This window comes from Crinia signifera, chromosome 2 (genome assembly GCF_055691185.1).
Source record: "Crinia signifera chromosome 2, ASM5569118v1, whole genome shotgun sequence".
NCBI classification, from domain to species: domain Eukaryota; kingdom Metazoa; phylum Chordata; class Amphibia; order Anura; family Myobatrachidae; genus Crinia; species Crinia signifera.
Window position 1 is genome coordinate 228533358 of NC_139218.1, and position 27423 is coordinate 228560780.

The window sequence follows — 27423 nt, forward strand, 5'->3', positions numbered from 1 at the left end:
ATACACACTGGATTGAAACCGCTGCATCTCTCCACTGAGAACTCCTTCAGTTTGTCATCTCCTCTACTCTGCATTGAATACCCCAACAAGGTACTATGCATACCTCCCAACAATCCCGATTTCAGCGGGACAGTCCCGATTACCGGGTCCTGTCCCGCTGTCCCACCCGCGGCCGGAGGTGTCCCGCTGCAGGGGGGGGGCAGTTCGGAGCCCCCCCCCCCCAATTTGACAGAATAGACGCTGTGCGCATGCGCACAGTGTCTATTCTCGGCCGAAAACGGGGACGCGGCTCATTTGCATAAGCCGCACCCCTCATTTGCATAAGCTACGCCCCCTTTTGGGGCGCTTCCCTATTTCTGCAGCCGGAAAGTTGGGAGGTATGTTATGGACTACAATATATCTTTAGTCCCATCCAGCCCCTTTCTTAGACTTCATTCACCTCTATGCTCTGAGCAACAAATAACTCCAATTTTTTTGCGTTAATAAACTCAGTCTCTGAATTACTTAAGGATCACTGTTCATTTCAAATAGTAGAGCCCTGACCATCCCCCAGTACAGGATACTGTACATGTTATCTCTATCAGCACAAGGAGTCTACTTCAAAGGCCTCTCACACTGAGATTTTCACACCCACACAATTAGGAATTGGAGTGTAAAGGCCCCCCATTCACTAGGGCGACTTGTCCTAAGGGCAAGTCAGCCCCAATTTCCCCTGAGCTTCCCCGGCAGCTCCCCGGGGGAGCTTGATAAGATTTGGCACTTTTTTTACATGTGATAAATCAGCTCGATTTATCACATGTAAACCCAGGGAGCAGCGGGAGGGCAGGGTCCGGGGGGGGGTGCTGCAGGAGAGGGTCAGTGGCAGGGGGCGCTGCGGGAACTGGAGAGTCAGCAGTGGCGAGCGGCGGGAGCATAGTAAAAAAAAATCCTATTCAAAATCTGGGCGGCCGCTAATTGGCTGAGCTCTCAGCGGCCAACTAGTCTTTTGAATAGGATTTTGTTTATTTTCCCGCTCGCCGCAGGGTCCGGTGTAGCGGCGAGCGACGGGAGAAAATCCTGTTTAAAACATTGAGCTGCTGGGCTGCTGGTGGGGTGTGCTGCTACAAGGGCAGAGGTAGCGTGCAGGGGACGCTGCGGGGGACAGTGATGGAGAGCCGGGCAGGGGGAGGCAGGAGCTGTGCGCTCTCTCAGCCAATTGCTGACTGGCTAAGAGAGCGCTCAGCCACAGGCTACCCATTCATTGTATGGGCTTTTTTTCCCCAAGCACTGACAGCTCCCGGCTCCCCCTGCCCGGCTCTCCGTTACTGCCACCTCTGTCCCCAGCAGCGTCCGCTGCCTCTGCCCTATTAGCAGCGCCCCCCCCCCCTCCATCCGCCCCGCAGTGTCCCCGCCACCCTGCTCCCTCCACCTTCCCAGTGCACAGCTCCCTGCTCCGGCGTCCCCTGCCCAGCTACACATAAGATTTAGCAAATCTTATGTGCAGCCGGTGCGACCTCCCAACTCCGATCCAATGCGCACGGGACCGCGCATCGGGTCGGACCGGGTGTCTGGACATGCGATTTGGCCCGATTTCACTGCCCGATCCATCTGAATCGGGTGAAATCGGGACCAAATCGCATAGTGTATGGGGGCCTTAACACCTTTTCACAAGCCTGCTTTGTTCTGGAAAAAACGGACTAATTCAGCAGCAGAAAAGAAAAGTTATTATTATAATTTTATTTATAAGGCGCCACAAGTGTTTTGCTGCGCCTTACAAAAGGAACAGTACAGGGAGACAAACTTAACATTACATTAAATGAATAACAAAATAGAGTACAGGTAAAATGAATGCCACAATTCAGCTTAAATGTAAGTAGTGAGGACTTGACCAATGTGCTACTAGGGGGTGGTGGCCAAAAATGGAGAAGAGTATGTGGACGAAGATGGTCGCTGAGTGTTTGAGTATGGGAGAGCTGTGATTGAAATGTGAAGTGAGAAGAGAAGAGGGCTTTGACAGCAGGAGGGAAGAGGGCCCTGCTCTTAAGAGCTTACAATTTTTGTAGGAAGGGGAGACAGACAGATAACATGAGGTGCAAGTGAGTGGGAAGTGGCTTGATGGCAGGATGTAAGCAGGCAGAGATGGCCAAGGTATGTGGCAGGGGTTGGAGGACCAGCCTCAGAACTATGTTATGCAGCGGAAGGGTACACTTTGATGAACAGATGAGTTTTCAGTGCCTGTTTGAAGTCTTGAAGAGTCTAATGGAGCGAGGGAGTGTGATATACTGGGCGAGATTCACCAATAATCCCCGTTGCACATCGCCGGCATTCGCATAGTTAATAATAGCATATGCAGTAACATATGCGATTATTAACACAAAAGCGATGCCCGGCGATGTGCACCGGGTCCCCCCCTCCCTGCCGGAACCCTTACACAGCTGTAAGGGCTCTGGTTGCTCCTCCCTGCACTCAGAAGTGGTGCAGGCAGGAGGAAATCACTGGTGAGGGGGGTGCGGCGCAGATCGGCGGGGGACGCGTGGGGCGGCGGGGGATGCGAAGGGAAGCCCATAGGCTTCCATGGGGTTACGCCATATAGGAACTGGCGTAACCCCCCGCAGCGAAGCCCCAGCAATGGGGCTTTGCTGCATATAAAAATGCGGTAAAACCCCCGAAAACGGGTTTTTACGGCATTTTTAGCTTGCTGAATCTCGCCCACTGTTTTAAAAATTGAATAAATCCATTGGGATTAAAGAGAAGCTATAGGTTATACCAATGACTGAGATAATTTAGGCTCTGTTCATGAACCCATATTAATCTCTGGATAACACACTGCATTGGTGAAAAAAAAACCTGCTTTCTCTCCCTCTTTCCTCATCAAATGCATTCCATACTTATAGCAAGCCCATCATTGATGAACCAATTAATAAGTATACAGATAGAGCGGGTCTCGCTCTTGCAGGGGATGGCGGAAGATTCGCCATCCGCCATCCCCCGCCAGCCGCCATAAGGGGACGCGCGCGCACGAGATGCACGCCCATCGCCTTACAACGGGCCCCCCCCAGGTCCCCGCCACCTCGCCGCACCCCCCCCCCTCTAACCCTGTCCGTCTCCCTGAAGCGGAGACGGACAGGGTTCCCGTCCCCCCCGCCGACGGGAAACTGATACGCACGTGCGTGTGAGACGCACACGCGTCTCAGTCAGATGGGGCGCCTCTCCGCCAGATTCTGGCGCTGGCGCATCGCCAGCAAAAATGAAAGGCGCTCCATCTGTACCTCCAGCTTAATTATTTCACTCCGCCCACAATGTGCTGCAGTTCCTATTATACAAGCACAGTTCTCTTTTCTCCAAGACCTTGGCATTTAAAAAAAGAAAAACACAGACACAGTCGTGGGAAGCGAGCAGGCCAGAAACGTTTTTCTTCCTATAACCACCGAGGTCCCTTACCCATCTGTGCACCCCCAGTTCCAAAGAGAAAACAAATAGCAGGGGTACCCAATAGACGGCCCTGCACTTGGAAAGACAGAACTGTCAATCCTTGCTTTGTGACTCCCATACCCAGAGCCCCTGTGCTTAACATAAATAAAACTGCAGGTCCTCTGGTATGCCCAATCAGATCTGTCCTTTGTAATGCTGGATATATAAGAAACAAGACTGTGCCAATTGCTGTGCCAATTGCTGACCTTATTGAAGCTTTAGATCTAGCCGGTATTACAGAGACTTGGCTAGACAAAAATGCAGCACCTATCTTGGAAGCTGCAGTCCCAACAAACTTTTCTGTCATACACAACCCAAGACTGGAAAGCAGGGGAAGCGGGGTGGCTCTCTGCTTCAAAAAAATCACTCACATTTAGGGTCCACCCTATGGAAAGCACTGGCTCATTTAAGTGCATTGCTGCCCAGACTTTGACAGGATACGGTTTCAGAGTACACATTTATCACCGCTCTGGAGATGGAAAGCTATTTCTACAAGAACTTGCAGACACTGTTGCTGGTCTAGTTCTGGAGCACCAATGATGATTAATCCTTTGGGATTTCAATGCATGGGTTGATGACAAGCTCTCACACCTTGGCCAAGACCGTCTGTGCATGGTGAATGGTCTGGGCTTTACACAAATCATTCATTCTACCACACATAAAAGTGGTCACACGCTAGATCTTGTCTTTAAGATTTAGGATTCCAAGTAACTGACCTAAAAGCAAACCCAGTCATGTGGTCAGACCACCACTCCCTTTGGTTCTCAATTGCAACCATTTAAAATAGATATTTGCCAATGGAGCTGAACAGGTATCGTCCAAGGAGGGAAATGACTCCACAGGCTCTTGCAGCAAATCTGGATCTCTCTGCATTACTGGGAGCTTGTAAAGATCGCTGTTCCCTAATTCATAACAATAATAGGTATATGACAGCTGCTATTGATATTATTGCCCCAGTGCATATACAATGTCTCAAACCACATCAGTAAGCTCCTTTGTTTGACAGCAGTATTAATGAGCTCAAGAAAAGGGGGCATAGAATTGAAAGACAATGGAGGTAGACTAACCTATGGACAAGATAAAACTAACAAAGCATACTGTGGAATATCAATTTACAGTAACCCATAAGAAGTCAAAATTCCTGGCAACTGAGTTCATGGCAGCAAATAGCTTTTCCGCAAAGTGGAAATGCTTTGCAAGCCAACATGCCTGCAATCTGATGAAACACTCTCCCAGGCAAGATGTAATGAGTTTGCAAAATTCTTTTCAGATAAAATATCAGCCATCAGGGCTGAAATCTCCACAGTACCGTGAGATGAGTGCCAAACTATGCCTGACAATGTAAGCCACCTATCCTCATGGACCAGCTTTGACCTACAGCAATGGATGTAAAGGACATTGCTGAAATTGTCCGGATTTTGCATCCCACTTCCTGTGATCTGGACCCTGTCCCAACCAAGCTCTTAATAGGGTTTATGGATATAATTGGCCCTGTCTTTGCAAAAATTGTTCAATGCTCTTTGGAAACAGGAATTTTCACCAACCCCTAAAGAAGCAGACCTCTTCTCAAAAAAAAAAACTTAGATACAAACTGCATGACCAACTACCAACCAGTATCAAACCTTCCTTTTCTAGGTAAAGTAATTGGAAAAATTGGTTGCAAAGCAACTAGATGGCACAGTACTAAGCTGGTTAAAATAATTTCTCGATGGCAGGTCACAGAGTGTCATCTGGAGTATACTCATCTTCTTCCATGCCACTGTCATGTGGTGTCCCATAAGGTACTATATTATCCCCCATACTTTTTGGTGTACGTGCTGTCACTGTGTTAAATAATTAGGCACCGTGGCCTTGTGTACCACTGATACACAACTGTACTTGTCCTTTGCTCCCAGCACTGAAAACCCAATAACAACCCTAAATAACTGTCTAGATGAGCTACCGGAATGGATGAGTGCCAGTTGGCTGAGACTGAATCCTGATAAAACAGAGGTCCTTATGATAGGACCTCAACATCAAAGGACAGGACTGCAGCATAGCCACCCAACTGGACTGACACTTGGGAGAACATAATTACTAAACTCTGGTCATGTGCAGAATCTTGGCATGGTACTGGATGGTGGCTTAATATTTAAACATCAGATATTACCCACAATCAAATCCTCATTATTTAATCTGAGAAACATAGCCAGAATCAAACACTTAATCCCCTCTGAAAATCTGCCAAAAGTCATACATGCATTTGTACAGTATCATCTCATTTTGATTACTGCAATGCCCTCTACCTTGGTCTACCAGCAAAAGCACTGCACCGATTACAACTGGTACAAAACACAGCTGCCAGGCTGTTAACCAACCAGCCCCATTCTAGCCACATAACTCCCATTCTCTACTCCCTTCATTGGCTGCCCATAAAATGGCGACTCATTTTCAAGATCAACTTACTGAGTTTCAAAGCCCAAGGTACCTGAAGCAGCTTCTGATTCTATACTGTCCCACCCGATTACTGCGATCTGTAGATAAAGGACTTTTAGCAGTACCTAGGATCTCCCGTAATTCATCTGAAGGTTGAGCTTTTAACCATGCAGCTCCAACTTTATGGAACTCACTTCCCTGCACAGTTCGAGAGGCCCTTCTCTAGAATGCTTGAAAAACAGACTCAAGACTTTCCTGTTTACTCAAGCATTTCCTTAATTTCCATAAGTAATGTTTATGAAAAGCTTTTCTGTACTTCATTGTTTCTGTACTGTATTACATTCATTCTATCTGTTAAGAGCCTTGAGTCCTATTAGAGAAAAGAGCGCTATATAAATAAAATTATTATTATTATAATCATTATTATTTGTAAATTGTAGCTCAGCGGAATCAAAATTTCTCAGAAAATTAAGTCATAGTACATTTACAGTTTCTATAACAAACATAGCAGTCAATTTAAATCTATTCAGTTAGAAAATAAAGAATATCCTTTGCAGATTTTTTTCTATATGGCTAACTCACAGTATATCACTGAGCCTCATGCAAATATAACGTCTAATGTTTTAGAATATATAATGAAGCTAGCTTGGTTATGTCACCTCAGTAAAGTAAGCCGTACATAGGATTCTTTTGCCAGCTAATATGACTGATTTAATCCAAACTGCACCCAAAGCCCCATGCTTGGGCATCTTCAACAAGCATCATAGATACTGCCATAAAATAAAGTCAGCTGTGTGTGTATGCAATCACTGGATAACCTAAAGATGTTTCTGTGGGGTCTGGCTATTTTGCCTGTGGTCCAAATAGTTAAGTGCACTTTAGCCACCCAGGTGTGAAACCAAATTGGACTCAGATGTGGCATTTTGGAGATCAGGATATCGATATGTTCTTTCACCCATGAGTCCTGCAAGCACCTCTTAAAACTTTTACCTTCTTCTATATGCAGACATGTTAGGTATTATTGTATAATAAGTTATTGTGCATTTTCCTGTGCTACATGTGTTTTTCTACAAACCATCATTTGTTGATATCTTTGCCTTTAAATTATTTGAGGTCCCTCATTTTTGTTTAGATCATTGAGTCATTACCTCTAGGTTGAAGAGGATGTTGAAGTCAGGAATGCAGACATGCTTGTCCTCCATCTTCCTGCGCATATTTTTGATGGCATGAATGGATGTTTCATAATACAAGTGAGGCTTTCGGCATGATGGAAAGTCTTTCACCCAGCTACAGCACATCTCATGTAGCTTGCTAAAAACTGCATGGGCCAGTTTCACAGTCTCGATCTCTAGAGAGAAAACCAAAAGATGACATTAGCAGAACAAGAAACAACATATATGACTTGTAGAGAAAATGACAGAAGTGCTTAGAATTTTGGTCACTAAATAGGCTCCCTGTGTCCACCAGAATCAAACTGAAATGCCTCTCTCTCAGCACAACCAGCTCTTCATACATGTTATATAAAAGTAATCTCCTGCTCGCACTCTTTTAAGCTGCCCATACACCTATAGATTTATCTTCAGTCTGGTTGGAACAAAAACATGGTTATGAATGTGAGCAAATGACAGTAGACCATTTGCTTGGAAATGCTGGAAAAGTGACAAACAGTCATTCAGATATTACCAGGTGTTTGTTCCAACCAGACAGATCTGAAGATAAATCTGTAGGTGTATGGTCACCTTTAAGCTGGCCATACATTAGAATGATATCAGGACTAAACGCATGATTTTGATGGGTCATGCGATCAATTGTGACATCGTGAACTATAGCGGTATGATGTGTGGTCCCACGGGTGGAGAGGTCACTCCGCTCTACAGGTATGATCAGTCATTTTGTATGCAGGTCATTCTGGTGTAAGGCAAGCTTCTACCGCTGACCTACACCTCACCTCTACTAGTCACTTATCACTCCCACCTACAGGACTTCCCCTGTCCTTCCTGCTATCCACTCTATGAAACCCAAGCCGACTTTCCCACAGCCTATAATTAAACTTTTGGTAAAAAAACAATTTCTTTATTTTTGCTTATCCTGTTTTTTACCATTACTACGTACACTCGCTCCTCTTGTTGTAGCTGTGCCCTCCCTCTGAGGGCTGAGTGTGAGGTCTAATGAGCAGGTACCTACCTACCATCTATTTTCAGGTTTGTAAAGATTGTTATTTTTCACCTTACATGTCCCTGTTCCATTTACAGCATGTCCTGTTTACTTCACTGTCAGGTGTTGTGGGGCACTGTGACCTATTACAAGCTATGATGATAAAAGTAGCCCTATGTAACAGATAATCTGAACTGTCACCTACGGGGAGCTCTTGGTCACATCAGAGGGATGGTGTGGGTTGTTATTTTTAATTTGAAAATATTAGATTTTTCCACCTATTATTCATTATATAAAACATACTGCAATATGCAAAAAGTAATGAAAAGCAGATCAAGTATCAAGACAAATATACTAATTGAGACAAACTGTAGGTTGGGTGGATTTTTAGGAATTTAAAAAGCTAATGCAGTATCACAGTCTGTTCCCTAATGACTAATTAAACCACTATAATAAATATAAGTAAATTAAAGGAGTTGGGGGATAGTGAACCCCAGGGTCTTTCACCACCAGAATAAGTTACTAGATGAGTTAGCAGCAGACTGGAAACACCCAGTTACGGACTTTGGCATATATAGGATGACCTGCACTAGTGCCTCATTATTTTGTGAGACTTCCCTTTTGAATAGTTGACCAAAGTAGACAGAATCGTGATCATTGATTGCAGTGGTTTTCTCCAAGATAAGACTAATCACCCTCCCCCCATACATATACAACACTTAAAATGGTGTGTTATTTTCCTTTAATATTGGTTATTATTGTAGGTATTACATAGTTGCAAATAAGGTCTTCTAAAGACAGTCACTTCAATAAAGTACATATTTTGGTGTTGGCATCCTGTTGGATTGGGTCAAAATAGAAGTTTAGACAGCAGCAAAGACGTTCCGTAGACATTATGCCTCTGGAAAAGCGTCTCAGCTATAGGTGCAAGAGAACACTATATTGATTTACACACTGCAACTGATTGTATAGATTGTAAGCTTGCGAGCAGGGCCCTCCTACATTTTGACTGTCTGTAAATACCCTGTTTTGTTGTATCACTGTCCCCTTTGTAAAGCGCAACGGAATATGCTGCACTATATAAGAAACTGTTAATAAATAAATAAATAAATAAATAAATAAAGTGATTTGTGTCTTTATAACACCATCCATCTGTGTCTATGATATTCCAGAATTAGTTCTCTATCTTGCCATCTGTGAAATGGTAAAATGCATAAAGCAAAAAAGCCTTTGTTTTACAGTACTTATGTTCTGGTAGGCACTACATGATCACAGTGACAACTACCATCCTTTGTGGTCAATTCAATTAGCTGTGATGGGGGCAAGTTGCGGTTTCATCGGCATGGAATGATGGCAGCAGCAGCGAAACTCACTGTCTCCCTTGCTGTCCAATTTCACCCCAGAATGGCAGATTTTTCTATGTAAAAAATGTTGCAGCAAATTGGATTTAGCCCTTTGGGGATATATTTACTAAAGTTCTGTTTTTGATTGATTTTTCCCCCCCGATCGATTTAAATTGATGAAATTTAAGTCAAGTCAATGTTGAGTTTTCAATCGTTTGATAAATTGACTTTCAGTAAATATACCAATTTGTAGCTAAACTCTGCTTTATTTAATCTATTTTATTTCCTTATATAATATAAATATTAATAATCATCATCATAATAATAATAATAATAATAATAATAGAATAATAATAATAATAATAATACTACAGGCAACACTATAATATGCTGTGCTATGCAAATGCATAATAATATCTGAGGGTATACATATACTATACAGTGGATTTTCAAAAACCTTGATTTTAAAGATTTTGTCTGCCAGATTTACTATTATTGCCCTTTTAATTATGGCAGGCAACATCTGTAAAAATCGAGGTTTTAAAAAAAACACTGCTTAGTAAATATTAGAGTGATGTATCGGTGGAATACTATAAATTAGTAACCAGGATAGGTACACCTTCTATAGCACAAACATCTCTAGGCTAAGAAGAATGGACACAGAGCAAATAGTAGTCAGTATTCATGCCAATCTTCTCGCATTAGAATAGCAAGACAAAGCTGAGTGCAAATTCTCTGTGACCTTGACTTCCCTGCCAAGGTCAATCTTATTTACTCCTATTATTTGCAGCATATCCTTGAAGTTACTCCATGTCCTGCCAAGGGAGACTCTAAATCACTGTAATGTCATGTATGCAAACCTTCCATAGCTTGAAACAGGTCACAATACTTGGCTAATAAAGAAAAAAAAAGAACCATTTCTTACAAAACTAAAGTTTAGCTACTGTTCAGACATATGAGAATTATCTTAAGCAAAAGGAGAGCAATGTGGCACCTGCATTTATTTCCCTAGGTTTCCCACTATCTATAGAAAAGAGATGTGGTGTTTTTGTTCCTTCCAAACAGTTTTATTTGAAGTAAAAAATGAAGGTGTTTCGTCTGCTGCACCAATATCCTATTTTATGGGAAATAAAATACTTATTTAAACAGTAAAAAGAAAAATGACCTTGTAATAATGACTTCCTGGATTCCTCACTTTTTTCCACTGATGGCACAAGATAAAAACCTTAGTCAATGACTACTGCAACCTGCCTAGCAAGTGAAGCTAAGCACATACTGTACACGTGAAGATATATGTAATAAATGTGCTGGCAGTGTATCCGGGATCGGCAGTGGTGCTGTACATTACTGTGGCCGTGGTGAAGCTGGGACTCCGTAATCAAGCATTAGGATTCAGTCTCCTATGCCCTCCCCCACAATCTCATTGGCTGGTATAACAGGATTCTGGGGGCAGGTTTAGGAGAGTGAAGCCTAATGCCGAGCAGGGATGGTCATCATTTGGGTAGCTTGATAGTGTAAAGCTGTGGGGGAACATCAATGGTTTCTCTTATTGAGGTTCATTCCTGCTTTAACGCTCATTGAATTGCGGGCTTATCAGGGTCCGGGGTGTGGTTTCAGGGGGTGTTGCTATGCTCTGTGTCCTAACACCTGGGAGATAAAATAAATAATATTAAAAAATATTCCATATCATCGATGGTGGGAAATCCTCTGGTTCTCTTCCATCAATGATAAAAGTAGTTACCATTGGTTATAGACCATTGCTGATTTTAAAATCATTAATGCTCCATTGTATACGTAGTCACATGTATGTTTATATGTGCTTAGTCGCCTCACCCCCTGCCCTAGTTAGCAGGTGCTACTGGTCCTACACACTGCCAGCCAGTGACTCATTCAATTGTCTGCTGCATGCCCTGCAAGGTTCCTCTGCAGAGAGTTGTTTATCTTCTGCCTAGCTCATGGACATTCACTCTGTTCAACTGGTGGCTTTGCAGCTCTTATCTCCCACCCCACTTGTTCCAGCTGCAGTCCTGAGGACTGCTTTGTACGTCAGCCTCTGCATACTCTACCTGATTCTGATTAGCAAAAAAAAAAATGGTGGGTGCGTAGAGGAAACCGCTGGGTACCCCCATGCTACCGCAGGCGGCTGACGTCACAGAACATCAGCAGCCTGCCCAGTTCTCTGACCCTGCTGCCGCAATGCAGAGACTGACTTAGATTTGCAAGCACTGAAGAAATCAATCGATGGTCGTTGACCATCGACTGATTTCGGCCCTGCACGCTACCCTGCGTATTGATGTTTATGCAAAACATCCAATCGCAGTGCATTCGCCGCCTAGTGAGCAGCATTACATGCCTCGCTAAGCAGCAAAATACCTCTGCTTAGCGAGTCAACCAGAATCAAGGGCCATGATGAGGTGGCAGGGTATTTCATTACCACCCTTCGTAATCTAAACCCTTGCCCACTTTCCACAAGAATCTAGCTTCTGCAAATTATAAAGCCATTTATTTTCTGATCACGCAACACCTCTTATTAGATTCTTGGCATGTGCATCAGCTAACAGCCAAAGATTTCACATTTTACTCTGCAGTACATTTTGTCCATACTAGAATTGACACATCTGTGAGCTCAGATCGTAACGCACTATTTTACTATTAATATATCTCTCTCCCATGCATAACCTGGGCTCATTGAGCTGGTTCTACAAATATGTGGGGAATTAATTTGTGCACCCCCAGAGGTTACTGCTGAATGGCTGGGGGATGTCCAATAACCACAGTTCAGGGGAGGAGCCGCAAATGTAAACAAATATTTGCGGTTCCTCCAGTACGAGGTGCGGGTACTGTGCTTTCTTATTTTATACCCCGTGGATGCCTGCTACGGACCCAAGAGGACATGATCTATGCCGGAGGCCTCGGTAGGTATAACTTCCTTCCACAGGTACTGCTGGTATTGTACTGGAGAAGCAAGACAGACCAGCACTGGAATCCATAGGCGAGTATGTTTGAATGACTGTAGTGTGAATCAAACTTTTATTACTCTAAAGGTGTCAGTGTTTTTTTCACATTCTTTTCTGTTGTAGAACCTTTAATGTCCTGCATGCTGGGACTTGTGGTTCTCCAGGCAGGGGGGGGGGGTGTATCCGGGAGGGGGGCCCCTTCATTGGGGTCAGGGTGTTTAATGCTTTGGCCAGGGGAACATATATAAAAAGTATCCCCTGGCTGTGGCATTACCCTGCTGGCTGTTTGGGCCTGGTGCTGGTTGTCAGAATACGGGGGACTCCTATTCATCTTGACCCTCTTATTTTGGGAACCAGGACCCTTGAGCATGGTGCTGGTTTTAGAAATCCTGGGGACCCCCAACTTCTTTGGCCCTTGAATTTCTAACACCAGCACCGATTCTTTGAGCCCGGGGCTGGTTACAACCGTGGGACATTTTTTTACATAGCGTAGCATTGCACTAATCTGACTGATCCGTGCAATGCTGCCGCTTCGTTCATATTTGGAGGCTGGAAATACATCCGCCAAATACGAACACGAATGGATAAGAATATGAATGGATACAACATTGGAAAATATGAATCAGGTAAATACGGCAGATTAGTACATTATTCACAATTTGTATTTTCCCTGGAATATGGCCAATGTCTGTCGTATCCATTCGTACCCGGGATAGGCCATGTTAGTAAATTTCCCCCTGTGTCTTATGTAAAGAAAAATAAAAGATATCTACTAGAGAGCAAAATTATTGCTAGCAAATAAAGGAACAGTTATAATAATACCCATTTAATGCAGCGTTTAGATGAGTAGAACATGACTGTTTATGTTTGTAAATGTGGATTAATCCGTATGTTTATTAATTTATTTTTTTTATAGAGTACATTTAGGCACTACGTAACAGGTTTCAAAGAGGTTAAAATAAAAGTACAATAATTTCCAGCTGATCCCAAAGCTTTTATGTGGATGTGTCAGAGCACATAGAATGTAGGATCATGGGACCAAATGCACTGCATAAAAGCATATAACTAGCAGCAATGTGTGTTAGTGCACAACAAATTACAGGGTACATCCTGCCAGTAAAAGCCTGGTGGGCTTTCCCGTCCAATTTCTTCCCACCTTTTTGGAGTTTAGCAGCTTCAAAGACTTTGGCTTCTGATGCACAATAAAAAAGCAGCACTAATCAAAAACAGTTGTCAGAGTACCTGTTACACAGTCACGTGAATATTTATGTACTAAAGAGCAAAAAAAAATATTTGTAAAAGTGGATTAATACATATGGTTATTAGTTTTTTTTTGTGTATTTTTTTTGAGAAATGCCTGCAAGCATTATGTAACACGTCTCAAAGAGGTTAGGTGAACTGCTATGCAAAATTGCTGGGGTCTGTTATCAGTACACACGGGGGGCAATAGGGGCTATAATCGCTGGGAATATGGTCGCAGGCGACCATATTGCCAGTGTTGGAAGTGTGCCCCGGCGATAAATCGCCGGGTGCGCGCTCCCATTTTCAGCCCCATTGTAATCGCTGGTCGCAGGAGCTTGCTCCTGCGACCAGCTAATTACCTCTGCGGCACCGCCGGCTGAGGTTCCTTTTCATCAGCGACCATCTCTGGTCACTGATGAAAAGGAGACAATGGGCAAGGGCGTAACTACCATAGGTGCAGGGGGTGCAGCTGCTATGGGGCCCAGAGCTGAGAGGGGCCCACTTTGCCTGTTAAAGTTACATGTGCTGTATACATTTTTCAGCATTAGGTGATAAATAGGGGCCCTTCCAAACTTTTGCTATGGGGCCCACATGTATCTAGTTACGCCACTGACAATGGGCAATATATTGCTCAGCAATGTATTGCTAGCAATATATTGCTGAGCAATATATCTCCCCCGTGTGTACGGGGCTTTAGCCACCGCCCGATAGAGTGAAATTCCACCCCACCCAATCTGCAAATTACTTGGAAATCAATTGCTATTCAGCATATCAATTCACAACTCATTTACCCTCAAATTATTTTTCCACTCTGTGCAAGTGTGTTTAACTAGGACCGTTCCACAAGTCGGTGACATACAGGCAGGCTGATCAAGGCCGAAGCAGATGTCACATGCCCTCCTTAAAATTGCCTGGGCATGCCTGTGTTTTTCCTGACACACCCCAAAATCGTCCGGTTACCACCCAAAAACAGCAACTTCCTGTCAAAAAAATTTTTTTTTTTGGTGCGGTTTGGTGTTCCACATGTGCGCTGCAGCCCAGAAGCATGCACAGTCATTGGATAATTGATTGGCACACAGCGATCAGGTCTGGATAACCCCCAATTGGAGGCAGGGATTTGTCCCCTGTAGCTACACAGGTACAGCTCCTCTGATGTTTGAGGTAGGGGGTTGTATGTTGTGTGTGTTTTTGTGGATATGGTGTATGTGTATATGTATGTATGCTGTATATGTATGTATGTATGTATGTATGCTGTGTGTATGTACAGTATGCTGTGTATGTGTGTGTCTGTACTTGTGTGTATGTATGCACAGCATTATGAGCCTGAATCTGAGTAGCATGCAGTGTTTTAATTCTATGCATGCACCATACCTGCCTAATTCTGAACACTCCTCTCCGGGAGAACCCCAGAGAGGAGTGAAAGGGGGCAGGACGAGGCTACTTGTCAGGGGGCGGAATGAGGTTGACATCATCAAGCCCCGTCCCCATGACAGGCATCCGCGGCAATTTGCGGGTCCGCGGATTGGGGGAGGGGTTTAAATGACGCATTTCGTGTCATTTAGCCCCGTCCCCTCCCGTGCACCCGCAAAAATCGGACATTTGATGCAGCGGGTAAAGGGGGTGCTGGGGGCAATGCGGGAGACTTGCCCACCTTCCCGGGGGGCTGGGAGGGGGACCCGATTTGCGGGATCCTCCCGTCCATTCCGGGAGGGTAGGCAAGTATGGCATGCTCCCCTGTCCTACAGCACATGCATCTCATTGTCAGCATTCGGAGATGCAATACAGAAGTACATTTTAGTGGATGTTCATGTTAGCCTCCCTGAGTCACAGATCATTGTAAATTATATGTAAATCCCAGTTGTAGACAATTCATTAAGGCAGATGTATTAAAGTTGATAAAGTGGTGACAAAGTGGAAGGTGATAACGCACAAGCCAATCAGATGTGTTTGAAAAACAATAGGAAAATACAAGAAAAGAATAAAGTATTCCTGCTTAGGGCACTCGAGTGCCCCAAGCAGGAACACTTTTTTCTTTTTTTTTTCTTTTCCTAATTGAATACATATTCCTGGGTGCACCACCCTCATTATAATTAAAGAATTACAAATAAATATATTAGATATAATTACTGAGGGAAGGGACATTTTCATAAATGTATCATTTATACGATGCAGAATTACTATCCTCGTTTAAAAAATAATAGCAATGAGTTGATTGTCTGGTGCGTTATCACCTTCCCCTTTATCACTTTACCAGGCTTCATACATCTACCCCACTGTTCCATTTGTCAAGCATGAGAAGAGGTCTACCCAACTGTACTTACCAGATGGGGAGAAATAAACTGCACATGCGCAGAACGTAGCTGACCGTTTGTCTATCCGTGCCTACTCTCACAAAATGTTAGCAAGACTCCCAAATATCCAGGACTTCCTGTGACAGCAGAAGAGCTTCATGGGCCTGTCCCATATTACCAGGAACTCAGGGAGAAGACCACTGCAAAGTCATCTACAGTCAAGTCAAATTTATTCTGAATGGTGGGCTTAGTACAGTCTGTCACTATCCAAGACTGGCAGTCCTGCTCACATCACTCACTACGATGTGTCCTCATTTCAATGTTATTATTAGAATATTATTGCAGTATGTATGGGCCAAGACTACAGTACATTGTATTTCTCATACAAAACACAAATAATACAGATACGTATGTATCATGCAGATGGAGTGCCTCTCAGCTAGCTCAAGGAATCACCAGGCAGCAGGGGCTATGGGCGAGACGGGGGAGAGGGGATGGGCTCCATCAGTACAGGGCGCGTGAGCCCCCTTCATGCGAGTGCCGCAGCTCTAATGAGAGCAGCTCCATCTGTATAAATTAAAAATATATAACTGCAACAAAATCAAAATGTTGTCATTGTAAATATTATACCCTCTCACACATATATGATTTATGCCCCTTTCAGACCGCACTTAAAAAACGGTATTTTGCAGATTTTTAACCGTTTTAAAACGGTAATCTGTGCGGTCTGAAAGGTGCAGGACCACTTAACCGTTTTACAAAAGCCGATTTTGTAAAACGGTTAAAATGGAGGGTCCTACCCGTTTCAGACCCGGTATTTTGGCATCAAAATCGGGTCTGAAACGGTATTTAGGACCCAGCCAATAAGCTGGGTCCTAAATGAGCTCATTAAATATTCATTGCACTGGCGCCCGCCCCCCCCGCATGGGTTAACATCACCGACTCCCCCCCCCCTGCGGGTTAAAACCCCCCCACCGTGCAGCCGGTACCTCCTGAAGATCCCGGCAGTATGGATGGCTGGCTGCGCTTTTGAGAAAAAAAAGTGACTTTCGGAAAATGGCTGCCCCCATATGAAAGACAAGTTTTCCTATGGGGCAGCCATTTTCCCAAAGTCCCTTTTTTTTTCATAAGTGCAGCCAGCCGTCCATACTGCCGGGATCCTCAGGAGGTACCGGCTGCAGGGGGGGGGGGGTGTTAACCCGCGGGGGGGTAAGCACATCATTGGGGGGTTGTAAGTCCTAGGGGGATGTTGTGTGTGATAACCCGCGGAGGGGGGGGGGGGGGGGGCGCGCTGAAGACTGGCTTTGACCCTGTATTTGGAAAGTTTCCAAAAACGGGTCTGCCAGTGTCCAAAAAAACGCACTTAAACGGTAATATACCGGTGTGAAAGGGGTTTTACCTGGCAGACCCGTTTTTGGAACCGTTTTTCAAATACAGGGTCAAAACCAGTTTTGCGGTCTGAAAGCAGCATTAATGTAGTGGTTTATGCTGCAGAACATAAACTGATGCTGCTTAAATGAAATGTATCTTTGTAAGCAAACATGGTAACAAAGAGGGATATATTCTAAAGAATCAGCTAAGTAACAGTGGATAAAAATAGAACTACCCAATTCCTCCGCCGAATTCTACTGATCACCACCCACTCACAGCTGTATATTATGTATTAAAATCCCTGTGCTTCTTTAGAGCTGACTCAGCTCTCAATTTGCCTGTCATGTGAACTCACATTTACCTCCCCCTTCAGAATCTGTCCCTGCCACAACGTAGGCCAGTGATGGCTAATCTTGACATTCCAGCTGTTGTTGAACTACACATCCCAGCATGCCCTGCATCAGTTTTAGCATGGCTAGTAAAACTGTAGCAGGGCATGCTGGGATGTGTAGTTTAACAACAGCTGGAGTGTCAAGATTAGCTATCACTGACGTAGGCTACCCTACTTTCAACCAGTCAATAATATCGAATTGGGCCTGATTCAGGTTGGTTTGCTATGCATATTTGATTTGCTAATGGACAAAACCATGTGCACTGCAGGTGAGGCAGATGTAACTTGTGCAGAGATAGTAAAATGTGGGTGGGGTTTTACTTCAAAGTGAGATCTATATGCAGTGTAAAAATAAAGCAGCCAGTATTTTCCCTGCACAGAAACAAAATCTAATTCTCTCTGCACATGTTACATCTGCCCCCCTGCAGTGCACATGGTTTTGTCCATTAGCAAACCAAATGTGCTTTGCAAACCAACCTGAATCAGGCCCATGTGTTTATTAATGCATAAGAATATCAAATTTGCACAAATTTAACATGATCAATAATAAGAAAGTGTTGCAGATTCTTATAAACATATTTATATATATTTTAAGTGCAAGGCTGTTTCTAGACAATTTGACGCCAAGTGTGAACGCAATAAGATGCAACACCTCCTGTTATAATACTATATTTGCACGCACAGTAAAGAAGGGACATGGAGAAGACTACCTTAAACAAACATAAAAGTGCCCCTTTATTTCCCACACAGTAATGCTCCTTGCACCATAATATGCTGCACAAAGTAATTCCTAGCACCCTTATATGTCCCACACAGTAATGCCATACTTGCCTACATTCTTCTGCTCCTCTCTGGGAGACACCTGGAGAGGAGATGCCCATGTGCAGTTTGGGGGCAGGGGATGAGTGCTGACATAATTAAGCCCCACCCCCTTTCCAGCCGAATGCCATTATTCCGGTTCTCCAGAGAGGGGGCAAGGCTAAAATTATGAGATTTGTGTCATTTTAGCCCTGCAACCTCCACAAAGCCCAGCAATTGTCAGACTTTGTTTCTGCAGCTGAGTGGGATGTGGAGGTTTGTGGAGGAGGCGGGAGACTTGTCCTCCTTTCCGGGGGGCATGGAGGGCCACTAGATTTTCAGGAGCCTCCCAAGCACATGTAAGGAGGGTAGGCAATTATGAGTAATGCCCCTTGCACCTAATTTTGCCCCGCACAGTAATGCCCCTGATACATAATGCAGCATGTCGCCCATTACAATGTCCAATACCTGCTGTCAGGAGTTGTTTCAGTATGCTGCTGGCTAATGCCATTCCTGATACTGCCAAAGTAATAAACATTGCTTGTTTTTGCTTGCATCCCACAGGAACCTGTTATGTGTGATGTTCTGCTTAATTATCTGCCCCAAGGCCTCAATGATAATACTGTATACTTTTTCATAACAAAACTGCTGACTTCAGAGCTCCATAAATGTTTATAGGATCCAAACTATTTTGAAAATGATCAATATTACTAGAAATCTTCACCTAGCCTATGATTTATATCTTGTTCCAGTGAAGCCTAGCGATTTTTGTCAATTTAAAAAAAACATGATTTCACCAGTGATACATTTCGAAACCCCATAGAGAGGGAACAAGCTTTATTTATGGAATTTTTCAGTACAAACAAAATGGCTAGTTATGGACTACTCTGACATCCAGACACCATGCTGGAGGTGTCAGATGTATTTCACGTGATCCTGCATTTTGATTTATGTGTTCTTAAACAATATTTCCTAGAAGTCACCAGTGTTGTTTTTTCCTCTACATTACTAAAGATTTGGAATTATTGAGGTAGGTAAAAAAATATCTTGCAAGTGCCTAATTGACAAGATATATATATATATATATATATATTTGCCAACAGGATAAGGCACTCGTAACAACGGGGGTATGTGCCAACGTCTCGGGTGTTTAAACCCTTTATCAAGACATGAAAATAGGAAGACAAGTACTTACATATATAGACATATCAGTGACACCCACCTCGTGAATGCAAAGGAGCTCCCCGTGAGTGCGCCGTCCCGGAGCCCAATGACGTCATCGGTGCGCCAAAGCGTCAGCGAGTGCTGTCAGAGCAGAGGGGGCGTGTGTTTGGGAGATGTGCTACCCAATACCTGTGGTGAAAACAATATTAAAAACACATTACAGCAACCAGTCCTATACAACTAAGAAAAGACCGGCTCCTGAAAAATGTTATAATTTTACATTAATACGCTGAAGAAACAACCAGCGTACTCTGGGGTAGACTATCATAGTCTATCCAAAACAGAGAAAGTATGAACATCAGACCATCAAAACAGCAAAAGTTACGTAAGCCAAATAAAATAATGAAAGGTCATAATCACGGCAAAAAACTAATTTAACGGGAAAACACAGTATAACTGATACTGGTGGTACCTGTGATTGGAAATGATGCTCAGGGACAAAGCGTAATGTGGTGCTGAATAAACAGCCGGTTATAGAAAGCAACTTAGTAACAACTGTTCATTCAAGCCGTGTGGATGCACCGTCTGTAGCCGGTGTATCCACTGCGCTTCCAGTTGTAATAGGGCTCTATCTTTGTCTCCACCTCTGGCGGACTCAGGAATGCAATCGATAACTTTGTACCTAATTGAAGGTAATGTATGTTTGAAGTTTTTAAAGTGTCTTGCGACAGGTTGATCGGAGCCCTTGCCCTCTAATGCAGCCCTAATGGAAGATCTATGGTTAGCTATACGCTCTTTGAATTGGGTGATGGTCTTCCCTATGTATAATAAGCCGCAGGGACATTTAATGTAGTAGATAACGTATCTACTAGTGCAAGTTAGGGGAAATTTTATTTTATATTTGGTACCTGTTCTGGGATGGAAGAAGCTATCGCCTGTCTCCAGACTCGAACAGGTGGTACACCCTAAACCCTTGTAATTCCCATTTTTGCGGGTTAAGAAATATTCTTTTGGTTTTACATCAAAGTTGCTTACATCATTGTGCACGACTAGATCTTTCAGATTTCTGCCTCTCCTGTATGAGGGCATGAATGTGGAATTCTTGAGGGTTGGAACGATAATTGGCCAGATTTGTCTGGCAGATTTCATCAAAGATTGGCTGCGTGTTGTGAATTTTTGGGTCCACACTATTTTATTACCTAGCTCTTTGTCAGAGGTAAAATTTAAATTGTTAATCTATCAAGATTCAACACTTTCGCTTTGGTCTTTTTTAATAGCTGGTATGGATACCCTCGTTTAAGAAAATCTTTAATCATTGAGTCTATCTCAGCTGCCGCATCGTCAATCTTGCTGCTAATACGTATCGCCCGCAAGAATTGGGAGTTGGCAGATAACATGAATTGACGGAACTTAACCTCACTCTCACACCAAATGAGAAAGATATCGTCAATAAAACGAAAATACACAAGAATGTTGCTGGCAATTATGGGATCAGAAAAAAATATGGCTCTTTCAACCTCATGCATAAAAATGTTCGCTAGGCTTGGGGCCACACAGGACCCCATCGCAACCCCTGAGCACTACTGAAAGAATTTTTTATCAAAAAAGAAATAATTGCGAGAAAGGGCTAGGTCCAATAATCTGATGAAGAACAACGCATCAGGGCCCTTATAGAGATCACTGGCATTTTTATGCATGAGGTTGAAAGAGACATATTATTTTCTGATCCCATAATTGCCAGCAACATTCTTGTGTATTTTCATTTTATTGACGATATCTTTCTCATTTGGTGTGAGAATAAGGTTAAGTTCCGTCAATTCATGTTATCTGCCAACAACAGTGACCAAGCCATTACGTTCACTTACTCATGTAGTCAAAATACGATTAATTTCCTTGATGTAAATGTCAAAATAGATAGTGACCAGAACATTTTGACCTCCCTATTTAAAAAACCCACCGATCGCAATACCATCCTTCTGGGCCCAAGCCATCACCCCCCATCCCTAAAATGGGGGCTGCCATACTCCCAATTCTTGCGGGCAATGCATATTAGCAGCAAGATTGATGATGCGGCAGCTGAGATATACTCAATGATTAAAGATTTTCTGAAACGAGGGTATCCATACCAGCTATTAAAAAAAGACCAAAGCGAAAGTGTTGAATCTTGATAGATTAACAATTTTAAATTCTACCTCTGACAAAGAGCTAGGTAATAAAATAGTGTGGACCCAAAAATTCACAACACGCAGCCAATCTTTGATGAAATCTGCCAGACAAATCTGGCCAATTATCGCATCCGATAAATCCCTTCCAACCCTCAAGAATTCCACATTCATGCCCTCATACAGGAGAGGCAGAAATCTGAAAGATCTAGTCGTGCCCAATGATGTTAGCAACTTTGATGTAAAACCAAAAGAACATTTCTTAACCCGCAAAAATGGGAATTACAAGTGTTTAGGGTGTACCACCTGTTCAAGTCTGGAGACAGGCGATAGCTTCTTCCATCCCAGAACAGGTACCAAATATAAAATAAAATTTCCCCTAACTTGCACTAGCAGATACGTAATCTACTACATTAAATGTCCCTGCGGCTTATTATACATAGGAAAGACCATCCCCCAATTCAAAGAGCGTATAGCTAACCATAGATCTTCCATTAGGGCTGCATTAGAGGGCAAGGGCTCCGATCATCCTGTCGCAATCGATCATTAGGTACAAAATGATCGATTGCATTCCTGAGTCCGCCAGAGGTGGGGACAAAGATAGAGCCCTATTACAACTGGAAGCGCAGTGGATACACTGGCTACAGACGGTGCATCCACACGGCTTGAATGAACAGTTGTTACTAAGTTGCTTTCTATAACTGCTGTTCATTCAGCACCACATTACGCTTTGTCCCTGAGCATCATTTGTATTTCCAATCACAGGTACTACCAGTATCAGTTATACTGTGTTTTCCCGTTAAATTAGTTTTTTGCCGTGATTATGACCTTTCATTATTTTATTTGGCTTACGTAACTTTTGCTGTTTTGATGGTCTGATGTTCATATTTTCTCTGTTTTGGATAGACTATGATAGTCTATCCCAGAGTACGCTGGTTGTTTCTTCAGCGTATTAATGTAAAATGATAGTATTTTTCAGGAGCCGGTCTTTTCTTAGATGTATAGGACTGGTTGCTGTAATGTGTTTTTAATATTGTTTTCACCACAGGTATTGGGTAGCACATCTCCCAAACACACGCCCCCTCTGCTCTGACAGCACTCGCTGACGCTTTGGCGCACCGATGATGTCACTGGGCTCCGGGACGGCGCACTCACGGGGAGCTCCTTTGCATTCACAAGGTGGGTGTCACTGATATGTCTATATATGTAAGTACTTATCTTCCTATTTTCATGTCTTGATAAAGGGTTTAAACACCCGAAACGTTGGCACATACCCCCGTGTGGGTCTCTTTATTTATTTTACATTGATCTTTGAATGCTGATTGTTACGAGTGCCTTATCCTGTTGGCAAATACATATCCCCTTTTGGGGTGAAAGTAGCACCGTACGAGTTGTTTCCTTCAAGCAGAGTGCCAGGCATCATCACCCGGTATATATATATATATATATATATATATATATATATATATATATATATATATATATATATATATATATATATATATTGGAAACCATTCTACAGTAGTCAATGATGTAAAATAAAAAATAAGTCATTAAAAAAAAGACAATAAAGACAAAGAAAAAAAGTTTTGTTTGTTGCAGTGGTTTCAATATAAAAAAAAATCCAAAAGAAGTTTCTCGGTCAAGATTTTAAAGCTGTTTATCAAAAGGGTAAAATCTCAATTGAGGTGAAAATTGCTGGTTATATTTGTTTGGTTGCACTACAGTAGATGCGACCAACAGGAACACTGCCATTTCATGGGGAATTAGGTCAGTACGTGTTTCTCCATAAAAATTGTTCTGTCATTGCTACAGTATGTTAGGATGTTGAAACGATATGCAAAAAATTAAAAAATAAATGCTTTATTATTTCAATATATATATATATATATATATATATATATATATATATATATATATTTATTTAATAAAGACATTTAAATATTTATACAATTTTAACATAAATCAGGCAAAAATATCACTATTTGCAGAAAGATATGTATTCTGGAACGTCAACATTAATATACATGCCAAAATAATAGAAAACAGATTATCCCTTCTGCTTTCAAGTCTCAATCATCCATACCATGTTGGCTTTGTAACAGTTTGTTCAGCGTTTGACAACACAATTAAAAAATAAAAAGGAAAACCAATAAATCAATAAACTACAGTTAGGCAATAATATATAGATATTAAATAATTAATAAAGGCTGCTTAAAGAGGGGTTCAGTCCCATAGAGAGCAGTGCCAGGTTCCGGTACTGGCATAGAGCCGTGGCATAGAAAGGGGGCGTTTCCATTTCCCATTAAACAAAATCCATGCACCAAAGTATTGCTTTCACTGGGTGGCGCTATCTTCCAAAAGTTGTCACTGGCTCTGCAGAGGAGGAGGGAAAAGCTACCCAAATCAAACTAAGTATACTTTGGGAGGGGGTTGACCCCCTTCTAGGTGCAAGTTAGATGGTATATATTGAATTAATCCCTTAAATTATTATTATTTTTTTTTTTAAAAGGTACTTATGTACTGTATGGCGAGCCGCGAGGGTAAGCAGTATAAGGTCAGGAATCTGCGCACCACCACCCTGGGTCATCCATACCATCTATTACCTTTAGTAAAGTTGTGGCAAGCAAAGCGGAGCAGAGCGAGGCACCGAGCTCGAAGTGTGGCAAGAGAAGCTAGCCCGCAAGGGGACAATGGTGTTGCTAAGCATCCCCTCTCTAGAGCAGATTTGTAACAGTTCCCTCGCCGAAAATCCTTACGTTGCGGTTAATTAGCGGCTAACGTAACTGGCTTAGCGGTTGCTGCAAAGATGAGGAAGTACCAAAAAAAACCTAAAAACCTCAAACTTTCAAATGAACTCAAAAGGAATATGACAGGGTGTATTAAAAAAACACATAGGCGGGCTTGGCCGGGCAGAAGAACGGCAGCACTTCTCTGAGCTCCGGCTCCTTGCTGCACAATCAGTGTATTTACACTGCCCCAACCTCCTCTCTGCTCTTACCTGGGGGTACAGGGGCCCTCCTGACATCGGGGGCCAGGTTGAGCGTGGTCACGGAGCCGGGAGACGCCGCTGGCGGGTCTCCGCGGGTTGTGGCCTAGGCTCCCTAAAAGCCGGGACCTAAAGTTATCTGCCCGCCGCCTGAGCTCCGTGGCGGAGATCGCGGCGGAAAAGACCCGGGGACGGCGCTTTCTCTGCCCAGGGAGGGCTGCTACAAAGCGGGCCCCCCCCCTGACATTATAGGAGGCACCCCTGCGCCCCCCCACCTCCAGCAACAAGGTCCAGGAGGCTCCAAGGTGAAGGTAACGGCGGCCATCTTGACAGCCAGTGCAGGCTGTCAACCACTCACACACGCAGCCCTACCCACAGACTTTCAGAGTACCTCGCCCCCACCACTCGGAGGTCCCACTGCTACCCCCCTAACACCCCTAAGCAAGCCCACACTACCTAACCAGGCCTGACACCCCCTGCAGGGTGCCGGCGGCCATCTTGGTTGGGGCACTGTGTGGGAGATCCACACAAAAAGTGTACTGGGAGCGTGGCCTGGCCGGGAAAGAGGAAAGCTGCATCCTCACAGAGCTCCTGATCCCTAATCCTTAAAACCAACACTAAAGAGACTTCCGGTGGGCGGCTAAGAGAAGAAGCCGCGTCTTAGCAGAGCTCTCCGTGACGGTTACCTGAAGCCTCGGTGAACAGCGACAACACCGAGCGCCCGGCACCGACACAAGCGCCCAACAACGCGGGAGATACAGGTGGACAAGAGGGAGACATCCCCGGCCATCCACCGCACCTACTACACCGGACCCAAGCGCTTGCAGAAGCGCGACGAGGGAAGCCGCCGCCATCTTGGGAGCGGCGCGACGAAGGAGACACGGCCGGTTCCTTCACCCCCCCCGAACCGCGGAGCAGGGAAACAGGCTCCCTGACGACCCCTCACCACACAAATCCGGACGAGACAAGTGATGACTACCGTCCTTCCCCTCCAGTAAGCCGCACGACAATAATCGCGGCAGACACAGAGGAGAACCGCCGCCATCTTTGAAACAGAGAAGGAGCTCTTGGCGGACAGCAGAGCAGCGACTCAACCTAACAGCGGGGCAACCTGCCGGAGACCAAAGCACCGCAGAGCCACTGCAACTGGTAGGTGAGAGGGGGCTGAAGGGGGAGTCGCATGAAAGGAGTCCTGGGCAGGCCCGGAGCACACCAAGCGACACAGAGACACCTGCACCTCACGGGGCTAGACACCGACAGGCAACATAAGCCTATAGCCTGAATAGAACAGCAGATCCCCACGACCTAATAAGCCCTCACTGACAGCTGGAGAAGTGCCCCAGCAAGCCCGGTCTCTTACAGCAACAGGGAGAGACATAGAATTGAAAAGGCCTGGACAGGGAGAGACATAGAATTGAAAAGGCAACTGGGAGCTGCAGAAAACCCTGCCCAGCCTAAACCCTCACTGAGACAACACCGATCTTAAAGAAACAGAGTCCGGTGGAACAGCTCTCCTAACACTACCAAAGATACCAAACTAGGCTGGCACCCTAATAACCCCCCCAAACAGCACCCGCCATGGAAAAATATGTAGCAAAATCACAAAGGGCCCAGAGAGGCTCCAACACAAACTCGGGCAAACAGAGAGACAAACCACCGACAGCAAGTTCTCCAGGGGCACACCAATCACCTAGTCCACAAGACCCCTTAGCAGACTTTGATGCCTCGCAACCATGCAACTCCTCATCAGCTCAAAAAGCAAAAGAAATCGCTGATATTATCTCCCCGCTATTAGATGCTAAGTTGGCCCCGCTCACAGAAGCCATCACATCAGCGGTGAACCAGCTAAAGCAACATGCCACCAGGTTAGACGAGGCAGAAGAGCGTATCTCTACACTAGAAGACGAATTGCAAGAAACAAAAACGCTTCTCAATGATCAAGTATCCATGACAATGGCGCTACAGGATAGAATGGAAGATGTGGAAAATAGAAATAGACGTAATAATTTGCGTTTAATAGGGATCCCCGAGTCGGTGAGGCCCAGAGAGCTACTGCACCTAGTGACCACATGGCTGCCCCAGGCCCTTCATGTCCATACACAAGGCGCCCCCATCATCGTCGAAAGAGCCCATAGAATCGGCCCGGAAAGAAACCCATCACAACGTCAAAGACCAAGACCAGTCATATTCAAACTGCTAAACTACTTAGACAAGCAGAAACTCCTAGAAGCCTACAGGAAGCAGAAAGAATTACTCTATGAAGATTCCAGAATCTTACTCTTCCAAGATTTTTCCCTTCAAGTTTCAGCACGCCGTAGAGAATTCACACCGATCTGCAAAGACTTATTTGACCGTGGAATAAAATTCGCTTTAATGTATCCGGCAAAACTAAGAGTCATCTACAAGGATAAGCCAATCTATTTCGACGAAGTACAACCAGCAAAGAACTTCATACAGTCGCTGAATGCGACTGGATCACGCTCGCCAGAAGCAGATTCCGGTTGAGACCTTCATGTCTGGAGAATCCGTAACTATAACGTTCATAATTGCTCCTGAAAATGGGAATGTTGAAGGGACGTTTGATAAGATTGATGGACTGTGTTAGTTGCATCGTTCACTTAGGGTTAATCTGGTTATCTTTTACATTACCAAGGTTCGGGGAGAACACCGAATCGTTTAGGAAAAATGGGTTTAAT

At 44.0% G+C, this 27423-nt stretch overlaps 1 protein-coding gene across 1 annotated transcript in view; it reads right to left on the reverse strand.

Moving 5' to 3' along the window:
• PPM1E (protein phosphatase, Mg2+/Mn2+ dependent 1E) overlaps positions 1-27423 on the reverse strand; it is a 273332-nt gene that overhangs the window by 51380 nt on the left and 194529 nt on the right. The window contains exon 3 of the mRNA XM_083173966.1: positions 7014-7213. Coding sequence (XP_083030092.1) covers positions 7014-7213 — 200 coding nt within the window. The remainder of the gene's footprint in view (positions 1-7013; positions 7214-27423) is intronic.